The sequence below is a fragment of the Cricetulus griseus genome, chromosome 4 (genome assembly GCF_003668045.3).
Source record: "Cricetulus griseus strain 17A/GY chromosome 4, alternate assembly CriGri-PICRH-1.0, whole genome shotgun sequence".
Classification (NCBI taxonomy): domain Eukaryota; kingdom Metazoa; phylum Chordata; class Mammalia; order Rodentia; family Cricetidae; genus Cricetulus; species Cricetulus griseus.
The window spans coordinates 44,799,202-44,822,526 of NC_048597.1; the positions used below are offsets into that span (position 1 = coordinate 44,799,202).

Genomic DNA, 23,325 nt, shown 5'->3' on the forward strand with positions numbered 1-23,325 from the left:
ATGGCCACAAAATGATATCAACAAAAGATCTTTTAATTTGGGGCTTTTATTTCTTTTTTAGAAGAATACATAACTTACATTTTTAAAATTATTTTATATGTATAAATGTCAGCAGGTATATCTGTGCTTCCCCAGCCCCGCCCCTGCCATATGCATCTGGTACCCCTGGAGGTCAGAAGAGGGCATTGGTTTCCTGGGACTGGTATTACAGATGATTGTGAACAACCATGTCAATGCTGGGAATTGAACCTGGGTCCTCTATAAGATCAAGAAGTGCTTTTAACCTTTAAAGCATCTCTCCAGCCCAAATATTGATCCTTTAAGAAAAATAGCAGGGATATAATTCAGTGGTAAAAGGCTTGCACAAAACCATGGGTTTAAAGCCCAGCATTACCCACAAAAAGACCAAAAACAAACAAACAAACAAACACACATACACACACACACACACAAAAGCAATCCTGAACAAAAATGCAAATATTAACAATAGAGCTATTTACTTTAGAAAAGGACATTTGAATTTAACATCATGGTACCAAGTCCTAGTTTTCACATGGATCATTTTCCAAGGAAGCTTGTATATGTGGTCATATTTTTGTAGTTTAACTATATAGCAGTACTTTCATACTGGTTCTTCCTGGTCGGAAGTTCTCATGTGTTATTGGGCACCACCTGCTGCACATCAGGACTGTGGCATGCATATTAATGTATACGGTATACATCAACCACTTCTTCCTTCTCATGCCATGTTTCTCTTACATAAATTCTCACAGGAGAGAAATTCTCAGTGGCACATCTGGCCTTCCTGCTGACAAGTTGAAACTCAGCAGTTAGGATGTAAAGATGGAGCTGGGACCAAGGAATGAAAAGTTACTGTGTTGGGGCTAAAGAGATGGCTCAGTGTTTCAGAGCACTAGCTGCACTTCCAGAGGACCTGGGTACACTTCTCAGCATCCATGTGGCAGGAATCAGTGGTCTGTTGCTCCAGTTCCAGGGAATTAGATATCCTCTTCTGGTTTCCATAGATACTATGTGCACATGGCACAAAGACATACATGCAAGTAAAACACCTATACACATGAAATAAAAATACATTTTTTTGAAAAAAATTATTGGATACTCGGGAAAAGTAGGTCAATCCCTTTGAAACTGTGGACAGTTATCAGCCACTTCCTTACAGATTTGTGACATCCATCATTTTTGTTTTCTATCTCTTCTCCTTTATATAGAGCGGCTTGATTTTGTTAATATCTTTGAGCTGTGTATTCTCTCTAATGCGTGTCTTCTGGCGGAAGGCTCTGACAAGAAAGCTTGTCTAAACAAGCAGATCCTGGCAGAGGTTTTAATTTGCTCATATAAGGTCTTGTGGAATTGGAGGCCTGGAGATTAATGCAGGGTCCATTGTCTCAGACTATAGTGATTGATACAGGAAACATCAAACTCATCTCAGATGGCCACCAAGCACATCAGGATGCAAATGAGAGGGCAATGGGTTCCAAGGGATAGGTTTTCACCTAGTTTTCAAATACAGGCCTGTGATAGCTCAAGAACAGAAGCAGAAAACTTAGACAAACCTCCTGGCCCTCTGCTTGGAGTGTCCTCTTCCTAATATTGTGCTCCTGGATTATTTGCTTAATGAAGGATAGTGCTTATTATTGGTTAAATTTGTAAGTGGGAAAGTAGAGAAGAGAGGAATATTTAAAAAAAAAAACACTCAAAATCTGTCACAAAAAAAGATGTTTATGGCATTTAGGAAAGCTGAAATTTACAAGTCAGGAACTTAGTTTATTTAGCACTGAAAGATGGTCGTGACCTTGGAAATACACTCGTTTGAATGGTCTTTGTGAAGCTGTCTACCACTACCTGAGTTAGCTGACTCATGGACAGCTCCTGGCCTATTTTTCGGTGATTGTTCCATCCACAGTGACAAGCCACGCTCCTCAGGAAGCTGCAGGAGGTGTACAAAATGATGGGAGTAGACGTAGAAATCATCTTATCCCTTACCTCTCTCTCTTCTGCTTCTGTCTGTGAACCAAGTTACCTCGGAGATGACATATTTGCTGATGCACATATAGGTGTGGTAGTTGCATTGCTATAAAAATAAATCCCACACTTGAAATAAAGAGCAATGTGTTCAAAATTTCACTTTTTAGTCACCATATCATTAAAGCTATCCATCTCCTGTCACAGGGTTGGTTCTCCACCGGTTTTCTTTATTCTGTTAAATTAATGAGATTACAATAAAACACTCCTTCCATTCTGTCACAAAACATTCAGTTTGGTGGCTGCAGAGATGTCTCAGTGGTTAAGAGTATTTGCTGCTCCTGCAGAGGATCTGGGTTCAATTCCCACCTCAGATAGCTCACAACTGCTATAACTCCAGTTCTAGGTCTCCTTGGACACAGATATGCATGCAGGCAACACATACACAAATAAAGAAATCTTCAAAAACAAACAAAAGCATTCAGTTTTAAAATGCCTCTTGAATATAACCTAACAACTCCCAAAAACCCTTGTGTACCCTTTATTACAGAAAGTCTGTTAAATAAGCCCATTGTGATAGAGTTTCTAAAAACTTTGAGTCATATAAATACTCAGCATGTCTATTGTTAATTATCTTCACTCCCTGCAGTTTGCAGACTGTTCATTTGTTTTGTCTTCTCCTAATGCTTTGCTTCCACTGGTGGCGGATATGTTTAAACCACATTGGAAGTAGAAACCTAATATTCGATGCTGACTAACAGGATCCTGGCCTTCAGATGCTTTCTGAAGGTTGTCAGGCTTTCCTGCTGCAGTTACTGGGTAGTAGTGTTGAGTGCCATTCATGGTTAGACACTCCTCCCCACCTAAAGTAAGTGCCTGGGCACTGAGACAATAAACTTCATTCTGTGTAATAGAAAGGCCAGCAGTTGTTTTATTAGTTGGTGAGACAGTGGTTTAAGATGACAATAAAAAAAAAAAAAACTAAATGTCAAAGCTTGAAAGACCTATGTGTCTTTGTTCTAACCTACTGAGATAATAGATTTTTGTTTTTAACTTTTGGTTGTTTTTTTGTGGGTTTCATATCTTGCACCCCTAGCCCATTCACCTACACGTTCTCTCATATCCACCCTCTGCCCTTGCAAGCTCCCTGCAAAATAAAATAAAATGATATTTAAAAGAAAAAAATTTTGTTGTTGAAGCTGTAGTGTGTCAGAGTGAGGTATCGTGTAGGCAGAAGTTTCCTGTCTCAGAGCCACTGGGTCCAAATCCCTGGCAGCCACTTCCCAAAGTACCACACAGAAGCTTAATATTACTTATAAATGCTCAGCCAACGGCTCAGGCTTATTATTAATTATCTCTTACATTTTAAGCTAATCCATATTCCTTATTTTCACTCTGCCACGTAGCAGTACCTCTTCCCAGCATATTGGGCCCATCTTGCTCTCTCCATGTCTGGCCAGTCTCTTGACTCCACACTTCTCGTTCCCATCATCCTTAGTTTGGTTGTCCCACCTATACTTCCTGCCTTGCTAGGGGCCAATCAGCATCTAAGTAAACCAATTCGGGTGACAAATCTTTACAGTATACACGAGGTTTATTCGACAGTATTTCCTCCCTTTTGTTTAATAAAAAAGGAAGGTTTTAGCTTTCACATAGTAAGATTATATACAACAAAAAGTAATAAAGTAAGAATTACAGATGCAATATCCAGTCTATTTGTATTTGGCAAAATTAAAGAAAATATTTTATCATCTATCATATCTTTGTGAGTCAAATGTTTTGTATCTATTGGCCTTAAATTCACAGAGATCTGCCTGTTTCTGCCTCGGGAGTGCTGGGATTACAGATGTGAGTAACCACACTGGGCCAAGATTGTGAATTTTTAGTTATTCAGTCTCCTTTTGGAACTACAAAATGGGGTAAAGAAATGAAGACTACAGATGAATCATGTAGACTATGGCATGGTAGACATTTCCTTAAAGTTATATCAGGATTAAGAAACAAATGAACCCAGTAAATTCAGGTGCAGTGATTATTTGGTTCCTCTAATTTCTGTGATTTTTGTTTGTTTGGTTGGTTGTTTGGTTGTTTGTTTGGTCGGTTGATTTGGTTTGGTTTTCTGAGACCTGGTTTGCCTATTGTAGCCTTGGCTAACCTCAGTTTTGCTGAGTAGATCAGGCTGGTCATGAAGTATCCGAAGTCCTTCTACCACCACTTCCCACATCTTGGGATTATAAATTTTACCACCATGTCCTGTGAATGATTTTTTGTTGTTGTTGTTGTTGTTGTTGTTGTTGTTGTTGTTGTTGTTTTTCAAGGCAGAAAGGCTTTGGAAGCTGTCTTGGAGCTAGCTCTTGTAGACCAGACTGGTCTCGAACTCACAGAGACCCGCTTACCTCTGTCTCCCGAAGGCTGGAATTAAAGGCGTGTGCCACCACCACCCGGCTGTGAATGATCTTTTTAAGTATTAAAGAAGGATAGTCAGGAATGTACTTAACTGGGCTGCTGTTTTCATTTTTAACTTGGGGAATATCTGGTCACCAACTTACTTATCCCAAAGTCACTTATTCCAAAAGATACAAAAATTAAATAATAACACCCCGGCCTCTCTTTTTATACAGAAAGATTTTTATGTCTTCCAGGTGACACTCAACATAGCTAATCCAAACTCCTGGGGAGAAGAGACAATGTTGATGTAGTCTGTTTTCTTTGTGAGCAGTGGCTCAGCATGCTGGGCTTTGTACATCATCCACACCACTCCTTTCTTCCCCCCAAATTTGCCATTAAATGTGTGAGACTGTGAGAATGCATTGTCATAGGAGGTGTTGGGCGTTCTCATCGCTTTCCTTGAAACCTGGGTTATTCCGTGTAAAAAATGGTGACCAGTGTCTTATTCTCAGTCCTGTTGATTTCTTAACCATGTGAGAAGACACGGTTAGTGAAGAGTGAACTAACACAACGCACGCGGCATCCACTAGCAGTATCAAATATAGCCGTTTGACATTGTGTGGCACGGTCATGTCAAAGCTGATGGCCACCTTGTATTAGAAGCAAATAAATAAGTATAAATATTTATTTGGAGGCAACCCTAATAGCAAGACCTAGCAGTGTGGCTAGAGAGTTAAAAGACTTCTATAGATGGAGCTTTTAAGGAAGCTAGCAACATAGCACCATGCTGAAAGATGGCCTGAAGGAAGGTGTCAAAGGTCCAGCCTTGTTTCTGGTTCCCTGGTGTGTGTGTGCACGTGTTGAACTTTATAATATAGAAGAGGCCACTTCATCTCTGCATTCTACCACTTCCTCATCTGGATAGCCTCTCAGTTCTTTGAGCTGTAAAAGGATATGAATTTGTGAATAGAAGTTGGTTTGTTGGCTCTCGTCTAGGTATGTAATTGAGTAGAGCAGTGTTGTCTCTGTGAGAAAATGCATTATAGTTCAATGAAACTGTCCCAGGTACTCTTTAAAATGCTTTTTGATTGATTTATTTTGTTTGGTTGAGAAAGGTCTCATGTAGCTCAGGTTGGTCCTCCCAGCCATACCCATGTGAAGGAACATGGACACATTAAGGCCTGCAGCTGTTTTATAAGTCTGAGAGGAAAATTCTAGAGCTGAAGTGGGAATAACCCATATCTGTTTTGCTTGACCACAGACCCCAGAGGATATAGATGAGGAACAGAGGACTCAGGAGTTGGCTGCAATGGAAGATGCCCGGATGGTGATTCTGAACAACCTTGAGGAGCTTGAACAGAAAATCAAAGACATAAATGACCAAATGGATGAATCTTCCCGAGAGGTATAAGCTAGGAGCTTACCATCTACTCTCTGCCTTTTCTCTTTTTCCATCAGCTTATATATTTCTGCTCATTGTGGAACAGGCCTAGGAGGTGAATTCGTGGAGGTTAACATGAACAAACAGTTCCCTCTCTGTTTTTGTTCAGTGAGAATCATTTGTAGAGAGCCCTGCCTCATATTCTCTGTGTGTGTGTGTGTGTGTGTGTGTGTGTGTGTGTGTGTGTGTGCGCATGTGCGTGTGTGCGCGCGCGCAGGTGCGCGTGCGTGTTGTATAATCTGATGGCGTAAACATATTAAGCCAGCTTTAATGCACTTTATATCTAGCCAAAACTTTTTGGTTAATATAATATGTGCTTTCTGGTTGCAGAATCAATTGCTAAATTAACCTCTATTTATGAAGTATTCAGGTTCAAATCCAACAAACTTTTTATGAGCATTCTTAGTATGCGTCGGTATCATGTAGATACTATAAAGGGATCCACACATGAATTAAATGTAAAAACCAACTTTCTATAGATTTGCAGAACAGGAGGTAGACTCTGTCATTTAATACAAGCAGAAGGCAGTGGCCGTTACTTTCATATGGAGTGTCAGGAAACACAGAATTCTGCCTGGGGTGGGAGGTGGAGTCGTCATGTCAGTGCTCACAGATGGTGCCAGTAGTCCTGAGAGTATAGTGAGGGGACTCCTCACCTGTCATCTCTTGTACCCCCGGAATCCTCTAGGAATGTGGGCCTCTCTTATGGTGGTGGGATAATGTTCACTACTTAGACTCCAGGGACAAACAAGAGCTGGCTGTATTCCAGGCACTTTTTTCTTGAGCTAAAGCCTAAGCAAACAGGCAAACTATTCCTCAGGGGAAGTTGCAGTTGGAAAGTGAAGTGCTCAGGTAACCAGCATTTTAAGCCAATATAGAGTGGGCTTCCCCCCCCATCTGTCTTTCTTAGGCAGGCATCCCAGGTTTCATGCCTAAACCCCACAATCTGGCTGGTCGCTAACACTTGTTGAGAATCTGTTCAGCCTGCACCTCAGCGGTGGTCAGGGGTTCCTGAAGGTGAAATGTTTCTGAGCTTTCTTGTATGTCCTTAGTTGGATATGGAATGCGCTCTTTTGGATGGAGAGCAGAAATCCGAGACTGCTGAGCTCATGAAGGAGAAGGAGATTCTGGATCATCTAAACCGGAAAATCACAGAACTAGAAAAGAACATCGTAGGTGAAAAGACGAAGGTAAACAGACTATATTAGAACACGCTTTTCAGGGGAGAGGCGGGTGTCCCAGCTACTGGCATTTAAATGTTAAATGGAATTGCATGATTTGGGCTGAATGAAGTGGCTTTAGAAAAAAGTTCTAAGGTCCTCTGTTGTCAAAAACAGACAAAGACGTGCCAGGTAACAGGCAGCAGATGTTAAGAAACCCTGATATCTCATGGCAGCCTGGTCCAGCTATGTGAATACATTCTTTTTCCCCATTAGCCTTTCTCCTCTTCTGATTCTACTGGGTTTTTTGTTTTGCTTTATTTTTTTGCTTGTTTGTGTTTTATTTTAATTTTTTTATTATTCTGAGTGTACTGAGCATGTTTGTCATTGGTGTCCTTGCAGGTTGACTTGGGCAGAGTCAAACGAGGGTGCCTCATTTCTGTTTACTTTTCTGTTCATTAATAAGATGAATGGTTCCCATTCGTCTCATATTTCCAGCCTTGCCATTGTCACCAATGCAAGTGCACTGCTCCTTAAATAAAGGTGTTGCTGTTTTCAGGGGGCGGTCCCCACACACTGCCAAGTGATCTACAGGCCTAGGTGACACTGTGCTGAGATCTTGCTTATGTGTTTCAGGCCACAACTTGAATGTTAGCTAACAGACACTAGGGGAAAATGTGGAAAATAATCTTCAGAACTTAGAATTAAAAGTGTTTGTTAGTGAGGAATTTACCCCCTCTTGGAAATAGTATACATTCCTCTTCCATTATGATTTAGTAACAGCTGGACTAAGCCTAAAATTAAAAGTAAAATTCCAAATTGGGTTAGTAAGAAGCAAACAAGATTTAACACATTCTTCCCTGCCTATTCTGTTCTCTGTTCAGCAAGGAAAAAGAAACAGTTTCAATTTGAGTAAGTCCTCCTCATGGGTGAAAGGAATTTTTACCGAATGTTGCTTCCTTTTAAGGCCCCTTCTTGTAAAGGCCTGGGATCTCACTGCCGAAGACTGAGTTCAGAAGTACTTTGTGAGAAATGGAAGCTTATGCACAATTCTACTACATTTTCTGATTGTCAGAATTAAACTGCACACTCTTTTCATTTCAGACTTTATGTGTGCTCCTTCTTTGGCCAGCCTTTGAAATTCCAAAGAACATATTTAGATAGTGGGCATGTCTTTCTCTAACTCACAGTCGAGACAGTTAATGGATGTACAGGGCTGAGGAGACAGACGGCTCAGGAGGTGAAAGCCCTTGCTATGCACACTTGACACCCTGAGTTAGGGTCTTTTGAACCCAAAAGAAAAGCCAGACGTGGAGACATGTGTCTGTAATTCCAGCATTCCTCTGGCAAGATGGGAAGTGGAGACAGGAGGATCCCCAAGAAGCTCTCGGGTCAGCTAGCCTGGAATATACAGCACAGTGGTAGAACAAGAGAGACCCTGCCTCAAAGTGGAAGAAAACAACTAAGAGCTGATGTCCTCTGACTCCCACATGTGCACCACGGCATGTGAATCCCCCCCAACACACATACACACACATGCCCCCACACACACACACATACACACACATGCCCCACCCATCCACCCACCCACACACACACACACACACACACACACACACTGAAATACGGGCAGTCGCAGTTCATGGCTTCTCTTCTTTTTCAAAGATTTTGTATTGAGATATCCAGAAACTTTTGTTGGTGGTATCAGATGACTTGTTTTGGTATAGTCAGTATTTTACTATTCAAAAGTATTAATTAAATTGAACTATGCTGTAGTAATCATACTATCACTTGTGCCACGATGAAAATCTCATGGGGTAGAGGTGGAATTCCCACCGCACTGACAGAAACAAGCCCAGAAGCCAGCCCCATCATCCCTCCATCCCTCCTGACAAGCTATTCAAGAAGGAGAGTCAGGGTGTGGACCAGATCCTGCAGCTGTTAGGGGATTAATGGGTCTTGGCAGGTGGAGTTATTGTCTCTCATCACATGGTGTAAAAAATGTCAGAAACTGGCTTTGGGTAATGGGCTCCCAAAGAGGACGGGGGTGGGGTGGGGGGGGATAGGGCAGGGGATTGGAAACAAAGACTGGACCAGATGGTGTCACTACATATTCTAAACAGCCAAATCAGGAGTGACTTACCACTGCTTGACAGAATTGTCCTATGACATAAATAAGCTTGTTCTAGCATTTTCTGACACAGGAATTTCTGACTCCTATGTTCGGTCACCCTATCCTACTTCTCAAGTCTTCAGCGTTTCTGCACTTGCCAGTTTACCGCACTTGTACTGTTAGTGTACTGCTATTATTTCCTTAGAACATCATCAGTTAAAATAGATACCTTCCCTGGGCATCCTACACTTCTCACACAATTTTACCGGCAGACACTGTGTCTCTTCTTCATTTGCCAATTCAGCATCCTTTCCATTCCAGTTGGCTTAGTCTCCACTGCTCCATCAAGTGTCTCCTTTTAAGACTCCCAAGGGCGTCAGCAGTTCCCAGCCCACTCTGTGCTTTTCAGACTCTTGTGATCAGGCTCTTGAGTGGCATTCAATACAGTGGACAATTTTTTTTCCCCTGCATTCTCCAACTTTGCCCTGTTGCTCATCCTTTTCTGGAGTTCTTTCTCTTGCACTACGTTTGTGTGTGTGGAGGGCGTGTGTGTGTGTGTGTGTGTGTGTGTGTGTGTGTGTGTGTGTGCACATGTGTGTACAAGCTCATGTGGAGGTCAGAGGTCAACCTCAGGTGTTATTCTTCAGACACCATCTGCCCTGTTCTTTAAAAATTATTCTGTTTGTGCACACTCTACAGCATATGTGGGGAGGTGAGAGAAGAATTACAGGAGTTGATGCTTGCCTTCCATCATGGGGATCATAGGGATCAAAATCAGGTTATCAGGCTTAACAGCAAGTGCCCTTACCTACTGAGCCATCACCCTGCTTCCCACCTTACTTTTTTGACGCAGGGTCTCTCACTGACCTGTAAGTCATCTATTAAACTAAGCAGGCTGACCAATGGACCCCAGACATCACCTGCCCCTCCCTTCCTAGTGTGCTATCACACATGGGTGTTTGTTAATGTGGGTTTGGGGATCCTTCAGTTTTCATGGCATGTACTTCATTAACTGAGGTAATTCCTCTGCTCCCTTCCTCTTTTCTCTCTGGTATTCATCTATGATTTGAACTCAGTTCTTTTATCCTGGTGCTTCTTATAAAGCCATGGCTTCAAACAACCTGGTATGTTGGTGACTCACACGTACGCTTCTTGCCCACAATTCTTTTCTGAACTTGTGTAGACGACCTGACATCTCCCCACAGATACTTCATAGCTGTTTTCAACTGAACATATCCACAATGGAACTCTTGATCTCTACCCCTTGTGGGCCACCTCTGCTTCCTCTCCCCCACATGCATCCTCCAGTTTTCTGAATCTAAGAACTTTCAGCTCTACCCATTTGATGGCTCCAGCAGGAACCTGGACACTGATTTTAACACCCGCTTCTCCGTAACATAATCCATGACCACAGTGGTTTTCAGGTACCAGAGGCTCTACTTCTTCCCTGACAACATTCTCTTTGAATTCATCAGAGTCCCTTCTTGTCACTTTTTGGCCTTTGCCTCTTCAGTCCATTCCCTTCAGATCAGCCATGCTAATGCTTTTTTCAAAAAAAAAATAGAAATTAGATCATAGAATTCTTTTAAATCTAATTCAAATTACACTGAGATGTGTAGTGCTGTGTAGTATCTTGGATGGATATAGAAATAGGATAAAAAGGTAGATTATTGAATCTGCTTTTAAACCTGGTTCTCTATCCCCCTTTTTTCTCTTTAGAGTAGATTTAATAATCTACCTTTATATTCTGTCGGAGATGTAGTGTGGGGAATGTCACACACACCTAAATTTCCCCGTGAACTGTCACCATCCTCCCCGCATTGCCGCCACCCTCACCATGACTTTCTCACTGTTTGCTCTGAGATGCATCCTCCACCTCACCTGCTCCACACCCAGGCCATTCTCAGTTGCTCTTTCCCCACCTGGAGCTCCCTTGTCACAGTCCACACCTTGTTTCTGTCTTCAAGGGCACACAGTTTTACTGTTAGTTTTCCAGAAAAGGGTTCATGGCATTTTCTAGTCGAGATCTCGTCCCCCTATTTGTCTTTTAGTCCTTGTATCATCATACTTTATTATTTGCATTTAGGGGGCTTATTAGATATTTATTTCCCCCTCTAGCCAATGAGGCAAGGGAAGCACTGTTACCACTGTTTATCCAGCTTGTAGTAGCTTCTAAAATACTGCCCAGTGTGCTTTGGGAATATTGTCCTTGGACTCCCCTCGTAACAGCCAGTCCAGGCTGGGCATGACAAAAGGAAACTGAGCCAAACACCTGCTAAAGAACTGTGTGCAGCCAAGTGTCAGGACAGCTGGGATATGTGGCCCAAGTGCACATGCCAGAGGCCTGTAATCACAGTGCCAGTCAAGCCAGAGTGTAAGACAGAAGGAGGAAATGGCCTTTGCCCTTTGGATTATGTTTCCCTTTCCACACACCTGTTCCTTTGCTCAGACATAAAGTGGGGAATGAGGAAAGTCAAACCCAAAGATATCCCCAGTGGTGAAGCTCTGACTCAGATGCTACCAGTACACCCTGTGTTTCTGCTCTACTTTTGCTCTATTTTTTAAAAGTTTATTTATTTTTATATCATGTGCATGTATGTTCTGCCTGAGTGTATGTCTGTGCACCATGTGTGCAGTCTCCAAAGAGTCCAAAGAGGGCATCAATTCCCCTGAGACTGGAGTTTTATATAGATGGTCGTAAGCCATTGTGTGGGTACTGGGTATTGAACCCTGGTCCTCTGGAACAGAAGCCATTGCTCTTAACTGCAGAGTCATCTCTCCAGACACCTGCCCTAGTTTCTTGCAGGCAAGGAAGGCCTAGAAGCACAGAAAAAGTGCTTAATATCATAACAAAATTTGCATTTTGATATGAAATTACTGACAGTGTTTCCTTGGTCTTTGAGACTTGTCTTTTGTTTTATTTATTTTACCTGGTTTGGGGACTATTTTTTTATTTTATTTATTTAAAATTTAAAAATGTTCATGTTATAAATGACGATCATGTGTCACTACATAAAATGTCAACTACACATGTAATTATACATACATGATAAAATATGGATACGATATTCTATTGTACATTTAGTGAACATTTTTCTGTTGGTTCCTGGTCTAGCCCTTCCCTCCTCTTAGGGAACCATGGTCAGTTTGTTTCCATGTGTTCCTTGAGATAAAGGCCCCCCCTGCCTGTTGCTATTCTGGGATAGTAAATATATCACATATAGAGCCTCTATAAACATGGGTAAACCTTGAGCAAAAAAATATGAGTTCCTGATTTCAACATGAATCAGAAGGGATGTTTATTTAATAAGGTGCTAAGCAAAGACACCACCATCCCTTTTTGCATAGCCTTAAGCAAAGAAGGGAGAGAGGATGGTTTACCTTGACGACAAGGTGGGGAGGTTATAAGTACTGTACACCCAGCTCCTGTACACCCAGGCTCCTGTACACCCAGGCTCCTGTACACCCAGGCTCCTGTACACCCAGGCTCCTGTACACCCAGGCTCCTATATACCCAGCTCCTGTACACCCAGCTCCTGTACACCTAGCTCCTGTACACCCAGGTTCCTGTACACCAGACTGGTTTGGAAAGGTTGCAAATTCTCCTACTTCCCCTCTATTCCCTCCCTACTTCAAGAGCAAAGCTTGACTTGGGAGAAAATGTGGACATGAGCATCTGTTATCTATGTTTTTTCTTCTATCTTTGTCTATTTTTGACTATCTTAAAAATAGCTTCTCCACTTCCTCTCTTTGGAGATTATCTGTGTTTTGGTGTGTCATCTGTGCATCTTAGCATATAAGAAGTACAATAGTCACTCGGGCTGAAAATCAAATATGATATTTAAAGGAAAGCCCCCACTTCCTTCCTTTCGGTAAAGTCTTTCCATTGCCCAGATGGTAATCATAAAACTCAAGCCATCCTTCCCTTTGAAGGCCAGTCTTTTGTTCCTGCATACATTTGTATCCACATTGTTCCTCTGTGTCCCCCCTCATCTGCACACACTGAACTGTGAGCTGAAGTGTAGGTCTCTGTCGCCATGACATACTCCTGGATAAAGCCTGGAAATCTTTGATGTCCTAGCTTTTCTACAATAAGCACTATTACTGCATGTGAAGTGGAGACATTTTAGTTCTCACTGTTATCTTGCCAATGTAGCTGCTGCTTCCTCCCTGCCCTTCCTGAGGTGGATGGGGGCGGGGGATGGATGGACAGCAGCCTGGCTCACATTCCTCTCAGGTGTTAATACCAGAAGCTCAGCACATTTGCCAGGTCACAGTTAGGGTTAGGAGGAACTGGCTCTTCCAGGGCCTCTTTCTTACATTTCAAAGTCAGCTCCCTGGCAAAAGGAAGTGGAGCTGGATCATGGGATTTGAGGATTAAACCAACTGGATTCCAGATAGGATTTTTTCCCCCCTTAGGGTTTCTTGCTTACGGAAATCGACTGTTCAGATTTACCTGTTTTTAAATACAGAATACTCCTTAACTGTGTAAATAAATGTCAAGTGACTGTTTGAAACATTGACTTATCTGGTGGCTAACCTGTGAGTCCAACAGAATGCTCAGGTCCCAAGCACACACAGGTTTTTAGGAACTAGAAGGAAAAGACGCTCAGGGTGTTTGGAGAAATCTCTGGAAGGCCCTCCACTCAGCACACATGGCTTCGACATCTTAGATTTAACACCTTGATGCATCACTTCTAAACATAAGTCAGACCTCCACATATCAGTGAGGCCTGGGTGCCTACTGTGTGCTGTAGTCTGAGCTAAAGCATTTGAAAATTACAAAAGTAGACTTTAATTCTTGATACCATTTCCCCCGTTTTCAGGGGATTCAATCCATAGAAATTATGATATCCCACTACAGAGAAATTTAACTATAAACCAATGATAGATATTGGGGAAACCTCAAAAACCTGGAAATGCAATAGCACTATTAGTAAGTAAGGGCTACAGAGATGGCTCACAGTCAAGAGCACTTGCTGCTTTTGCAAAGGGCTGGACTCCAGCTCTCAGCACCCACAAAGAACAGCTCACAACAGCCAATGCCAGGGGATCTTGTGCCCTCTTGTGGCTTCTATGGGTATCAAGTGCATGCATGTACACTTGATATCATTTTTTTAAAGCTAGTAGAATTGGGAGAACTAACAAATGTAAGTACAAAAAAATCGGTTATGCTTGAATTTCAGGTAAGCTGAGAACAAGTCTTTAAATCTATACCCCAGGCAATACTTGGATCATGCTTACCCTAACATATGAGTTATTCATTTGCAATCAGATGTAACAGGATGTCCTTTATTTTATCTGGCATATTTTCAGGGTGACCTTGAACCACCTGCTTATGGAGAGTTGCAGGCATACATGTGGTACAGTGACCTTTGTCATTGTACTTAGGGCATTTTTGGTATGCTATTAGAATTCACAGAAAGTCAGCAAGCTACCTTTCAGTTTCTTCCTTCAAGAATACAGCCAAGAAGAGAGAAAACTTATGTAAGTCTTCCAAGCAAAAGATCTAGCACGATAAGTACTTCTACGTGGATCTTGAGGGTATTTTTGGTTTGTTTGGTTTTTTGTTTTTTAAGGAATATTGGCCACTCTTGCATATAAATGCAAATTGTTTAGAGTAAACTTAAACACACTCCTGGTCTTTTGTATGATTGAAAAATAGTCATTGGCACCTGAACTTGAACTCTGTCCTTTCTGGATGTTATTGAACAATAGGATCCATTCTTTGGAAATTTACTCCTAAGAGAGACTGTTTTACACTCTGAAGGAAGGTAAGACAGCAGGGTTGATGACACTAGGGAGGTGTTTTCTTGAAGTGTGTGTTCCTGTGTGAGCATGGGTACATGTGTGCCATGACACTCCTGTGAGGTCAGAAGGCTACCTTGGATTTTGGCCTTCCTTGGTTAGTTGAGACAAAGTTTTTGTTCAAGGCAGCCACACCAGGCCAGCTACCCCACCAGCTACCAGACCCTCCTCTTTCTACCTCCCATCTCACTGGAGAACTGTTGGCATTCCGGATACATGCTGCCAAATCAGCATCACATGGGCTCTGGACACTCAAACTCAGGGCCTCAAACTTGAGTTATTATTCCAGTCCATACAGACAATATTTGATTGATTTTGAATTACTGGCTTGTGTCATTAGAAAAATGAAATTGTAAATGCCTTTGTATCTCCTAGTCCTAGATAGCTAAGCCAGAGGTTCTCAATCTGGCAACATGGAAGAAAAAAGAGAGAGACTTTTTTTTAAAGGTTTCCCTGTCTGCTTTTATGTCTGTATTTGTGACTAAGTCAAGGTTTGGAAATAGGATCTGTAAATCCTTCCTGTGCTATTCTAATGAGTAACGAGGGCAATGAACCACAGGACTAAATGCATTTTGCAGAGAAAGGAAAATGAACAACCCTTCTTTTGTCTGTCTGCAGTTCTCTTTTAGCCTTTATGAAGTGAATGAGCAAATAAATCCTCTGCAACAACAAATATAGCCAGCTGTTTGCATCCACAGATTCAGCTAATCCCAAGAGTCAGTGATCTTAACAACAACAACATCTGTTCTAAACACATGTAGACATCACTGTCACTATTCCTCGCCCAATTCCATTGTAACAACTGTGTGCACATTATTTGTATTGTATTAAATATAATAAGTGATCTAGAGGTGATTTAAGCTGGGCAGGAGGAGTGAGGGGGTTACATACAAATGCTACACCATTTTATAAAAGGTTTGAGCATTGTGGACTTTTGTAACCTTGGTAGTCCCAGAAGCAATCTCTTGCAGTTACTGAGGGGCAACTGTGCAAACCAACCTTTATACACTGATTTCTGCTGCAATTTATGTGTGAGTAACTTACCATTAACTTTATATGAGTAGAAAAGTTTAGGAAGAGCTCCCTTAAATGTTCAAAATAGGTAGGACCTAGTAATGGGCATTGACCCAGCTGAATTTTGTCCGAGCATCACCAGAAAACGACGCCAACCCAGAACAGAGAATGGTCTCTAAAGGAGCAACCAACTTCTGAGGTCACATTGTTCTGCTCTTGGATTTATGAGTGTCTTCTTGTAAACTGGGTTTTTGATGGAGAATTCCCTGTCTTTATATAAGGTTATTTTTAACAAAGCAAAATTTGTTTCATTTTCAAGTCATTCATTTATATAAAATCAACTTAAGTCTTAAAAGAAAAATAAACCTTTTAAAAAACATTGTATCTATTTCTGCTTCAGTATTTGGAAAATACCACTATGTCTATTGAATAGGATGTTTACTCTCATAAGCTGGGGAAGGGAATAATAATGCTCCATTTTAATAATTTGCATGGGAAAAGCAAGAATCCCTGAACTCTGGAATACTTATTTTTTCCTTCGTTGTGGAAGGTGATGTGTTAGTTATTAAGTCCTTCAGTTGAAAACTTCCTGCACTATCAATAGAACAGAGGAATATTAATTTCTTTCTGGCTCAAAGTTGTTCTACCCAGGGCTCCCAGGGAGTGATGTCACCTCTGTGGTCAGTGTGAGCCCACCTGCCACTAATCCTCCCTGCATCCTTCCCCTCTCTCGCTTCCTTTGCCCTGGCTTTGGCCCCACAAAGCTTTTGCTCTGGGACCAATGTAGTGGTCAGAGAATTCCTGGTGCACACATCGAAGCTGCAGAAGGCTCTAATGGTGCCTGCTTGCATAATTCTTTTAACTGCGCCCTTGTATGGAATTGTGAAACGCTTCCAGCAGATCAGACAGAAGACACTATGTAAACGTGAGGTACTTTTTTTTTCTCCACAAGTTATTTATTTGTGTTTACTAGTAACAATTTGAAATGCTGAGCCCATAGAGCAAGGATCTGGTAGTGTTCAGATTTGAGACCTGAGTTGGAGATCAGTGGTTTTCTGTCTATATTACCCAATATTCTAGTATCGCATTACATCTGGAATAACTTTACATCGAAGGTCTTTGATCCTTTGATATTTAATTATAAGGCGTAGTCTATTTTTTTTTAAACTTTCTGTCTAAAACTACAGTTGTTGCCAAGTCTGATGACACAGTATTTAGAACTAGAAATCTTTTTGGATACACTTCTTCTGCTGTGTAAATCAGACTGTCTTTGACCCTCTGGAAATAAAAAACATTTTCTTAGGCAGAAATCAGCAAGTGTTGTGTATTGCTATTAATATTAAGGGACAGGTACTGATTCTGAAACTAATGAGTGACCCTAACAGGTACTGGTGTATCGTGATCTTTGTACATAGCTTCTCTTAACTGTGCCCTGGCTTTCTCCTAGCCACGAAGTGAGCAGGAAGACTGCTGAAGCTTGGAGGGTTTATCTTGTAGTTTGTTAATGTAGTTGTAGAATTTCCTATATTGAGAAATGGGGTAGGGTTTTCGAGTTTATGACTTTCTGGTTCAATTATTTTGAGGAAAATAAAATGGATTCATAAAAGGCCTTTGAAAATTTAAAATCACCTCAAAAAAATTGACTCTCCTGAACCTAGATGGATGTTATACATTTTTAGATTTACTATAACATCTTTTTCAAGAATCTAGATATGCATTTATGCAGGAACTCATGGCCATTCTTATAAAAAAATTACAGAAAGGACGGTGTCTCAGTATTATTTGAAATCTTCATCTTTTAAAGGGATCTTTTGTTATAGAAGAGGCATAAGTCATTTAGCTACCGATGAGGGTTAAAAGATAGTGGATTTGTTTACACTGAGAGTTGAACATGAGAGTACCTTGCATAAGCGTCCCTTCAAATAGTGTTTAATTCAAGAGGGGTCCCATGGGGCCACACCACCACTACACATAGTATATACCAGTTAGATCACGGAGCCACTTTGACATGTGTGACATGGAGGGATTAATAGTCTCTTCCCTCTTTTCTCTGCTGCTGGCTCTTGGGGTTCTCCTTCATTTCATAGTCTTTCTCTTCATTGTTTCTTTTTTTTTTTGGTGGGGGGTCATTGTAAGGAAGCTATGTCTGCAGGGTCAGGGTCACAGCCCTGTGTCCAGTCTGCCTGATTTCCCACCATTGCTGCTTGAATCATTCTGGCAACCGTTTCTCCTCCCTCTTGCTATCTGCGTTAGATCTTTTCTCTGGATGTTCCTGATTCATCTCAGAGCTTTCCCCGTTGTTAGAAGCATGGCAGATGAGAAGGCTGCCAGGAGTGTGCCTAAAGCAACTCTGACCCGGGAACAGGCTGCAGTAGTCTCTCGAAGCAGTCTAGCAAATACTGTAGCAGTTCAGATCATGACAGTCCTTCAAGGTAAATAAACGGCCGCACTCTTTTATCCAGTTTTCTGACAAAGGACTCTTGGCTGGGATAGCACATGGTACAGTTAACATCTCTTTTGTTCCTTGTGGACTAGTGACCAGCACTCGTCCTTCCCATTGCCCCCCTGTATGTGGTAGCAGGAAGGAGGGAAGGAACGATGGCAGGTTATTGTCAGTACTGGCTGAAGGAGGCAGGGTCTTCCATTCTGCTTTCATCTCTTTGCCCTTAACCACTAACAAGCTTTGTTTGTTCATTCCTAGTGTATGCTTGTGCCTGTTTGTTACCACCGGGGGATGTTCGCTAGCACCTGCCTGGGGTGTGAAGGTTAATGTCCGTTCTTCTATTTTCTGATTCTGAACTTCAGGAGAAGGTAAAGCTTGATGCTGAGAGGGAAAAGCTAGAGAGGCTTCAGGAGCTTTACTCCGAGCAGAAGACCCAGCTGGACAATTGTCCTGAGTCCATGAGGGAGCAGTTACAGCAACAACTCAAGAGGGTCAGTAGCAAACAGGAATCGCCGCTTGTTTGGTTTTTTGTTTGTTTGTTTGTTTGTTTGTTTGTTTTGCTACTAAGTTCTGCTTATCTGTGACTTACCACTTCTCATTTGCCCAAGTTCTAGTTTTTAGATCCTTAAAAATAGATATATGCATGCTGACAGTGTGCATGGTTCAATGTCAATCCGTTGAAAAATTCCTTGTTAGACTTCTCTAATTTATAATGCAAAAATGTTTCTGGGGACTTTCTTGGTAACTAAGGAGAAATTGTTCCTGACTTGTAATTGTCGCCAAGATTGTAGCATTTAAGTCAACCGACATCTTCCTCTACTGGATTGTGAGTACTGTTTGTCCTTGAATGTCTTTCTTCTTAGCTTGATTTTATACTCTTATTTGAAAATTACCCTATGCTGTTTGTACCCCCATCTTGACATTTTTCTTGCTGCTGTTTAGAGACATTGAGCTTTTAGCATGATGACAACAGTCAAAAACCCAGATCAAAGATGCAGAGTATTACATATACATTTGACATCTTCTCACATAGGCACCTTAATTTTTAAAAGGGTCCTGGAGCATGGTCCTGCTAGTTGAATGTTACCAGCTCACTCTCCCATTCCTAATGCTGGCAGAGTTTAATAGAACTTGCTGGTTTCTTTATGGAAAGAGAGTTAGTAAGTGGATAACCTCACAAGCACTGGCACAGCCACGTATGATTTCAGAGTGTCTTGACAACTGGGTCATCTCTGAAGCAGCAGCCCAAATCAGCAGTGATCCCTGGAAATAGGCATTAGCAGTCTTGCACCTCCCAAGGAATCACAGGAATAGTAATTAGTCTTAAGTAACAATTTATGATTTCACATGAGTTATCTGATTCTTTAGGATCACTTATAAATCTATATATCTCTAGGAATCATGACTCAAAGGAAGGAAGGAAATGATATAAACAGTGGTTCCATCAACTAAAAATAAATAAATAAACAAACATACTCCTTCATCCTCTCCAAACAGAAGGAAAATATCTGACCATATGCTCTTGCCTTAACTTGTAGTAACATCTGCTCCCCTCATAGTAAGGAACCTCATAATTCAGTTGTGGAGGCTTTGTGTCTGTATAACTCTTCACTGTAAGATTAAGGTCTCTTTATTCCAGAAGACACCAAGGTAAAACACAGGCCAGAGCTAGGTTATAGAACCCAGCCAGCGCGGCCAGAACAAAAAGGGCCCGCGTCCCCACGTGCAGCCCCTTAAGAAGCTCCCTTACGTCACCCGGGCTTTCCTTCACCACGCCCCTCTGGGCGAGTCCCCGGGTCCATCTGGTACCTGCCCCAGGACTATTGGGCGGGGCTAGGGTGACTCCCTACACTTCACTAGTTTCTTGACTTAACCAATAGGAACTTTCCCCTCCTACAGGAAGTTCATTCCATATTAGCACCTCCTGTGTTGTCACTTCAGCCTGCAAAAGCTTCCCAGAAGCATAAAAACTAGAGCCAAGAGTCTATTTTTCTGACAGCTAGTTCCACTAGATGGCAGGCTGCATGAAATAAAAAGTAATAATTAAATAAATAAGTAAAATCATTTTCTTAAGCTGTGTGCTGCCTTGAAAACCCCAGCTGAAGTGTCTTGTGCCCTTATGACATCTTACCAATGAATCACCTCATCGAGTCAGAACAAATATGACGACATATGGCTCCCGGCTGCTGTTTAGTTCGGAAAGACTTGCCAATCCTGGGCTGCTATCGGTGCCGAGGAGAAAGCTGAGATTAAGGGTTCCTTTTATTTGTCAGGATAGTTTCTGTTGTTAAAGTGGATGAGGCAGAAACCTGGCTGGTGTGGTATTCTAAAGTTGTTTATAGTAACCATTCCTCGAGATCAGGGCCTTTTGGGGTTGGTTGTGACCCTTTTAGGGGTCACACATCAGATATCCTGCGTATCAGATATTCACATTATGATTCATAACAGTAACAAAATTACAGTTGTGAAGTAGCAATGAAACAATTTATGGTTGGGGGGGTCATCACAACACGAGGAACGGTATTAAAGGGTTGCAGCATTTGGAAGATGGAGAACCACCTGTCTAGATTGTTGGTTTTGGTTTTTTGATTTTAAAAATTCTGTGTTCGACACCTGTAACTGGGAGTCCCCTTTTCCATCACTGGCTCTAAATTTTTTTTCCCACGGTCTCAGAAAAGTTATACAGCTCCTGTTGTCCTCACTGTCCTTAAAGTCAGCATGCTTACCTCTGTCCATATCACAAAAGCATGAGGACTGTTTGACTCCACCGCATGATGTGAGGAGAAGTTTACACACCCTGTGCCCCATCTCAGTTTGTCTCCAGACTCGGCCTTAATCCATTATGAGATTATTTCTACAGCCACACTCAGCCGTACACATCTGCTCTTCTCGTTTTGTTCCTTTGTTGGACAGTGAAAACCTAAAGATCTGCTTGTAAATGTCTTCCTTAAAAACTCTCAAAAAAAGAGAAAAAGTTATTCCACACACACACACACACACACACAAAAAAAAAAAAAAAAAAAAAAAAAGAACGGCACCAAATTTTTCTTGATGCAACTGTTGTGTTTCTTCCGCTGCCCTTTCACCTGCCAGCCGGTAGAGGGATGTGATCATGTGTCAAGTGCTGTCCCGCTTTTCATTCAGCTGCGCACGTACTTGACCGAGAGCTGCCTGAGTCCGTTATCCTGTCTCAAACTCCATTCCCAAATTCTCATTTTTAAAGGCTTGACCCCTTCCCCACAGCTTTCCTTTCAGTGTTTATATGCACTAAGTTGCCCGAGAAGATGGTTACACTCACAGAACCTGGGTGCTGAGCTTAGCGGAGTTTGCAGCTTTTCTACCCCGCGCCCTATTATTTTCATTCAGTAGTTTAAATATTCGGTAAAAATTAATGGGTGACTCTGTTGCTGTCTTTCAGGGCTAAAGTGACACATGCTGTATTGTTACCACATGTGGAGTAAGCAGCTGGCTAGTACAGTGTACACTATGAGCCATATGCACACTTTAAAGATGGTTCAGAAGCCAGCAAGGGGACTTTACATTTTTCTTTTTAAGCACCTTAAACCCCAAATTGAGCTTAATTAGAAGAGCTTGAAAACCTAATTATATGTGCTTGTATGAATAAATATGTCATCTAGTACATTCTTTCAAGACTGCAGATGTTTTGTTTGAGATACAACATTTTAATTCTCTCTTAATTAATTCCTATAATTAAACAATTCTAATAAGCTGAAATGTTAATCAAAGTCTAGACATGGAGATACTGAGATACCCTTGGAAAACCAATGAGTGTGTCTATGTATTCAAATCCTCTTAAAATGTCTTCATAGTTCTTAAAATTTGGCCTAGACAAATTTAATATCAATCTCCCCCTAACAGTCAACACACATACACACACACCTTCTGCCTGAGAGAGAGTCTCACAACTCAAGATCCTTCTGCCTCAACTTCCTGAGTGCTGGGATTGTAGACATGTGCTACCACACCCATATTTGAATGTTTTTCAAATTGTGTTTTCCCTACTCTCTGCTTCCTAAAATCCAGTGTGCATCAGCATAATAACCTTGTTGGTGTGGTGTTGTCTGTAATTTCATGGCAACCAATAGACTTTCTGTGACTCATCTCTAGAATATAATTTATTGCAGAGACAGAAGGATTCCATTTGAATAAAAAAATCGTACTTTATCAGTAAGTAAAACCCAGAGGAGGAGAAGTTAGATAGTGATATAGGACTTATCAAATTATTATTTTAAACTCTCTTTGATGATTTAATTGAACAGCAGCAGCAGCAAGAAATGCCCCAAGTGTCTTGGCTCCACAGAGCTGTTAGCCACATTGTCTAACTGCCTCTGACCAAATATTTTATGTTATAATTTAAAAAATATGCTACATGGACCACATTTGTAATTCTGTTAGTGGCTCCAAAAGTAAAGAAGTATTTTTTAATGGACTCAAGAATAATTTGTACAGTGTGTTCCAACCCCAGTGCAAAAGCAGTGAGTGAATACATTCCTGTTTTCAAGAACATTCGTAGGTTGAAGAGCACCTAGTCATTTTCATCATCTTTGGGTTTCCATAACTGCCTTCAAGATTATCCATGGGATAATGGTGCCTAACTTTTTGAATCTGTGTCTTAGTTAGGGTTACTATTCCTGTGATCAAACGCCATGACCAAAGCAACTTGGGGGAGGAAAGGGTTTATTTGATTTATATGTCACAAGTCACAGTCCACTGAGGGAAGCCAAGACAAGGACTCAAACAAGGCAAGAGTCTGGAGTTAGGAGCTGATGCACACACAGGTCTTGGAGGAGTGCTGCTTACTGGACTGCTGCTCCTCATGGCTTGCTCAGCTTGCTTTCTTATAGAATGAAGAACCACAAGCCCGGGGGCGGGGGTGTTCCCTCTCCTATCAATCACTAATTAAGAAGATGTCCTACAGGCCTGCCTACAACTCAGTCTTAGGGAGGCATTTTTC

The 23,325-nt window shown here is 41.5% G+C and overlaps 1 protein-coding gene across 11 annotated transcripts in view; it reads left to right on the plus strand.

The window, feature by feature from the left end:
* The window catches only part of Phldb2 (pleckstrin homology like domain family B member 2), a 101,227-nt gene that overhangs the window by 40,484 nt on the left and 37,418 nt on the right, over positions 1 to 23,325 (plus strand). For 9 of the 11 annotated variants that reach the window (XM_035444527.1, XM_027412577.2, XM_035444529.1 and 6 more), the window contains exons 4-6: positions 5,633 to 5,776; positions 6,865 to 7,002; positions 18,713 to 18,841. In XM_035444527.1, the coding sequence (XP_035300418.1) occupies positions 5,633 to 5,776; positions 6,865 to 7,002; positions 18,713 to 18,841 (411 nt within the window). The remainder of the gene's footprint in view (positions 1 to 5,632; positions 5,777 to 6,864; positions 7,003 to 18,712; positions 18,842 to 23,325) is intronic. The other 2 variants (XM_035444530.1, XM_027412581.2) reach the window with 1 other exon arrangement.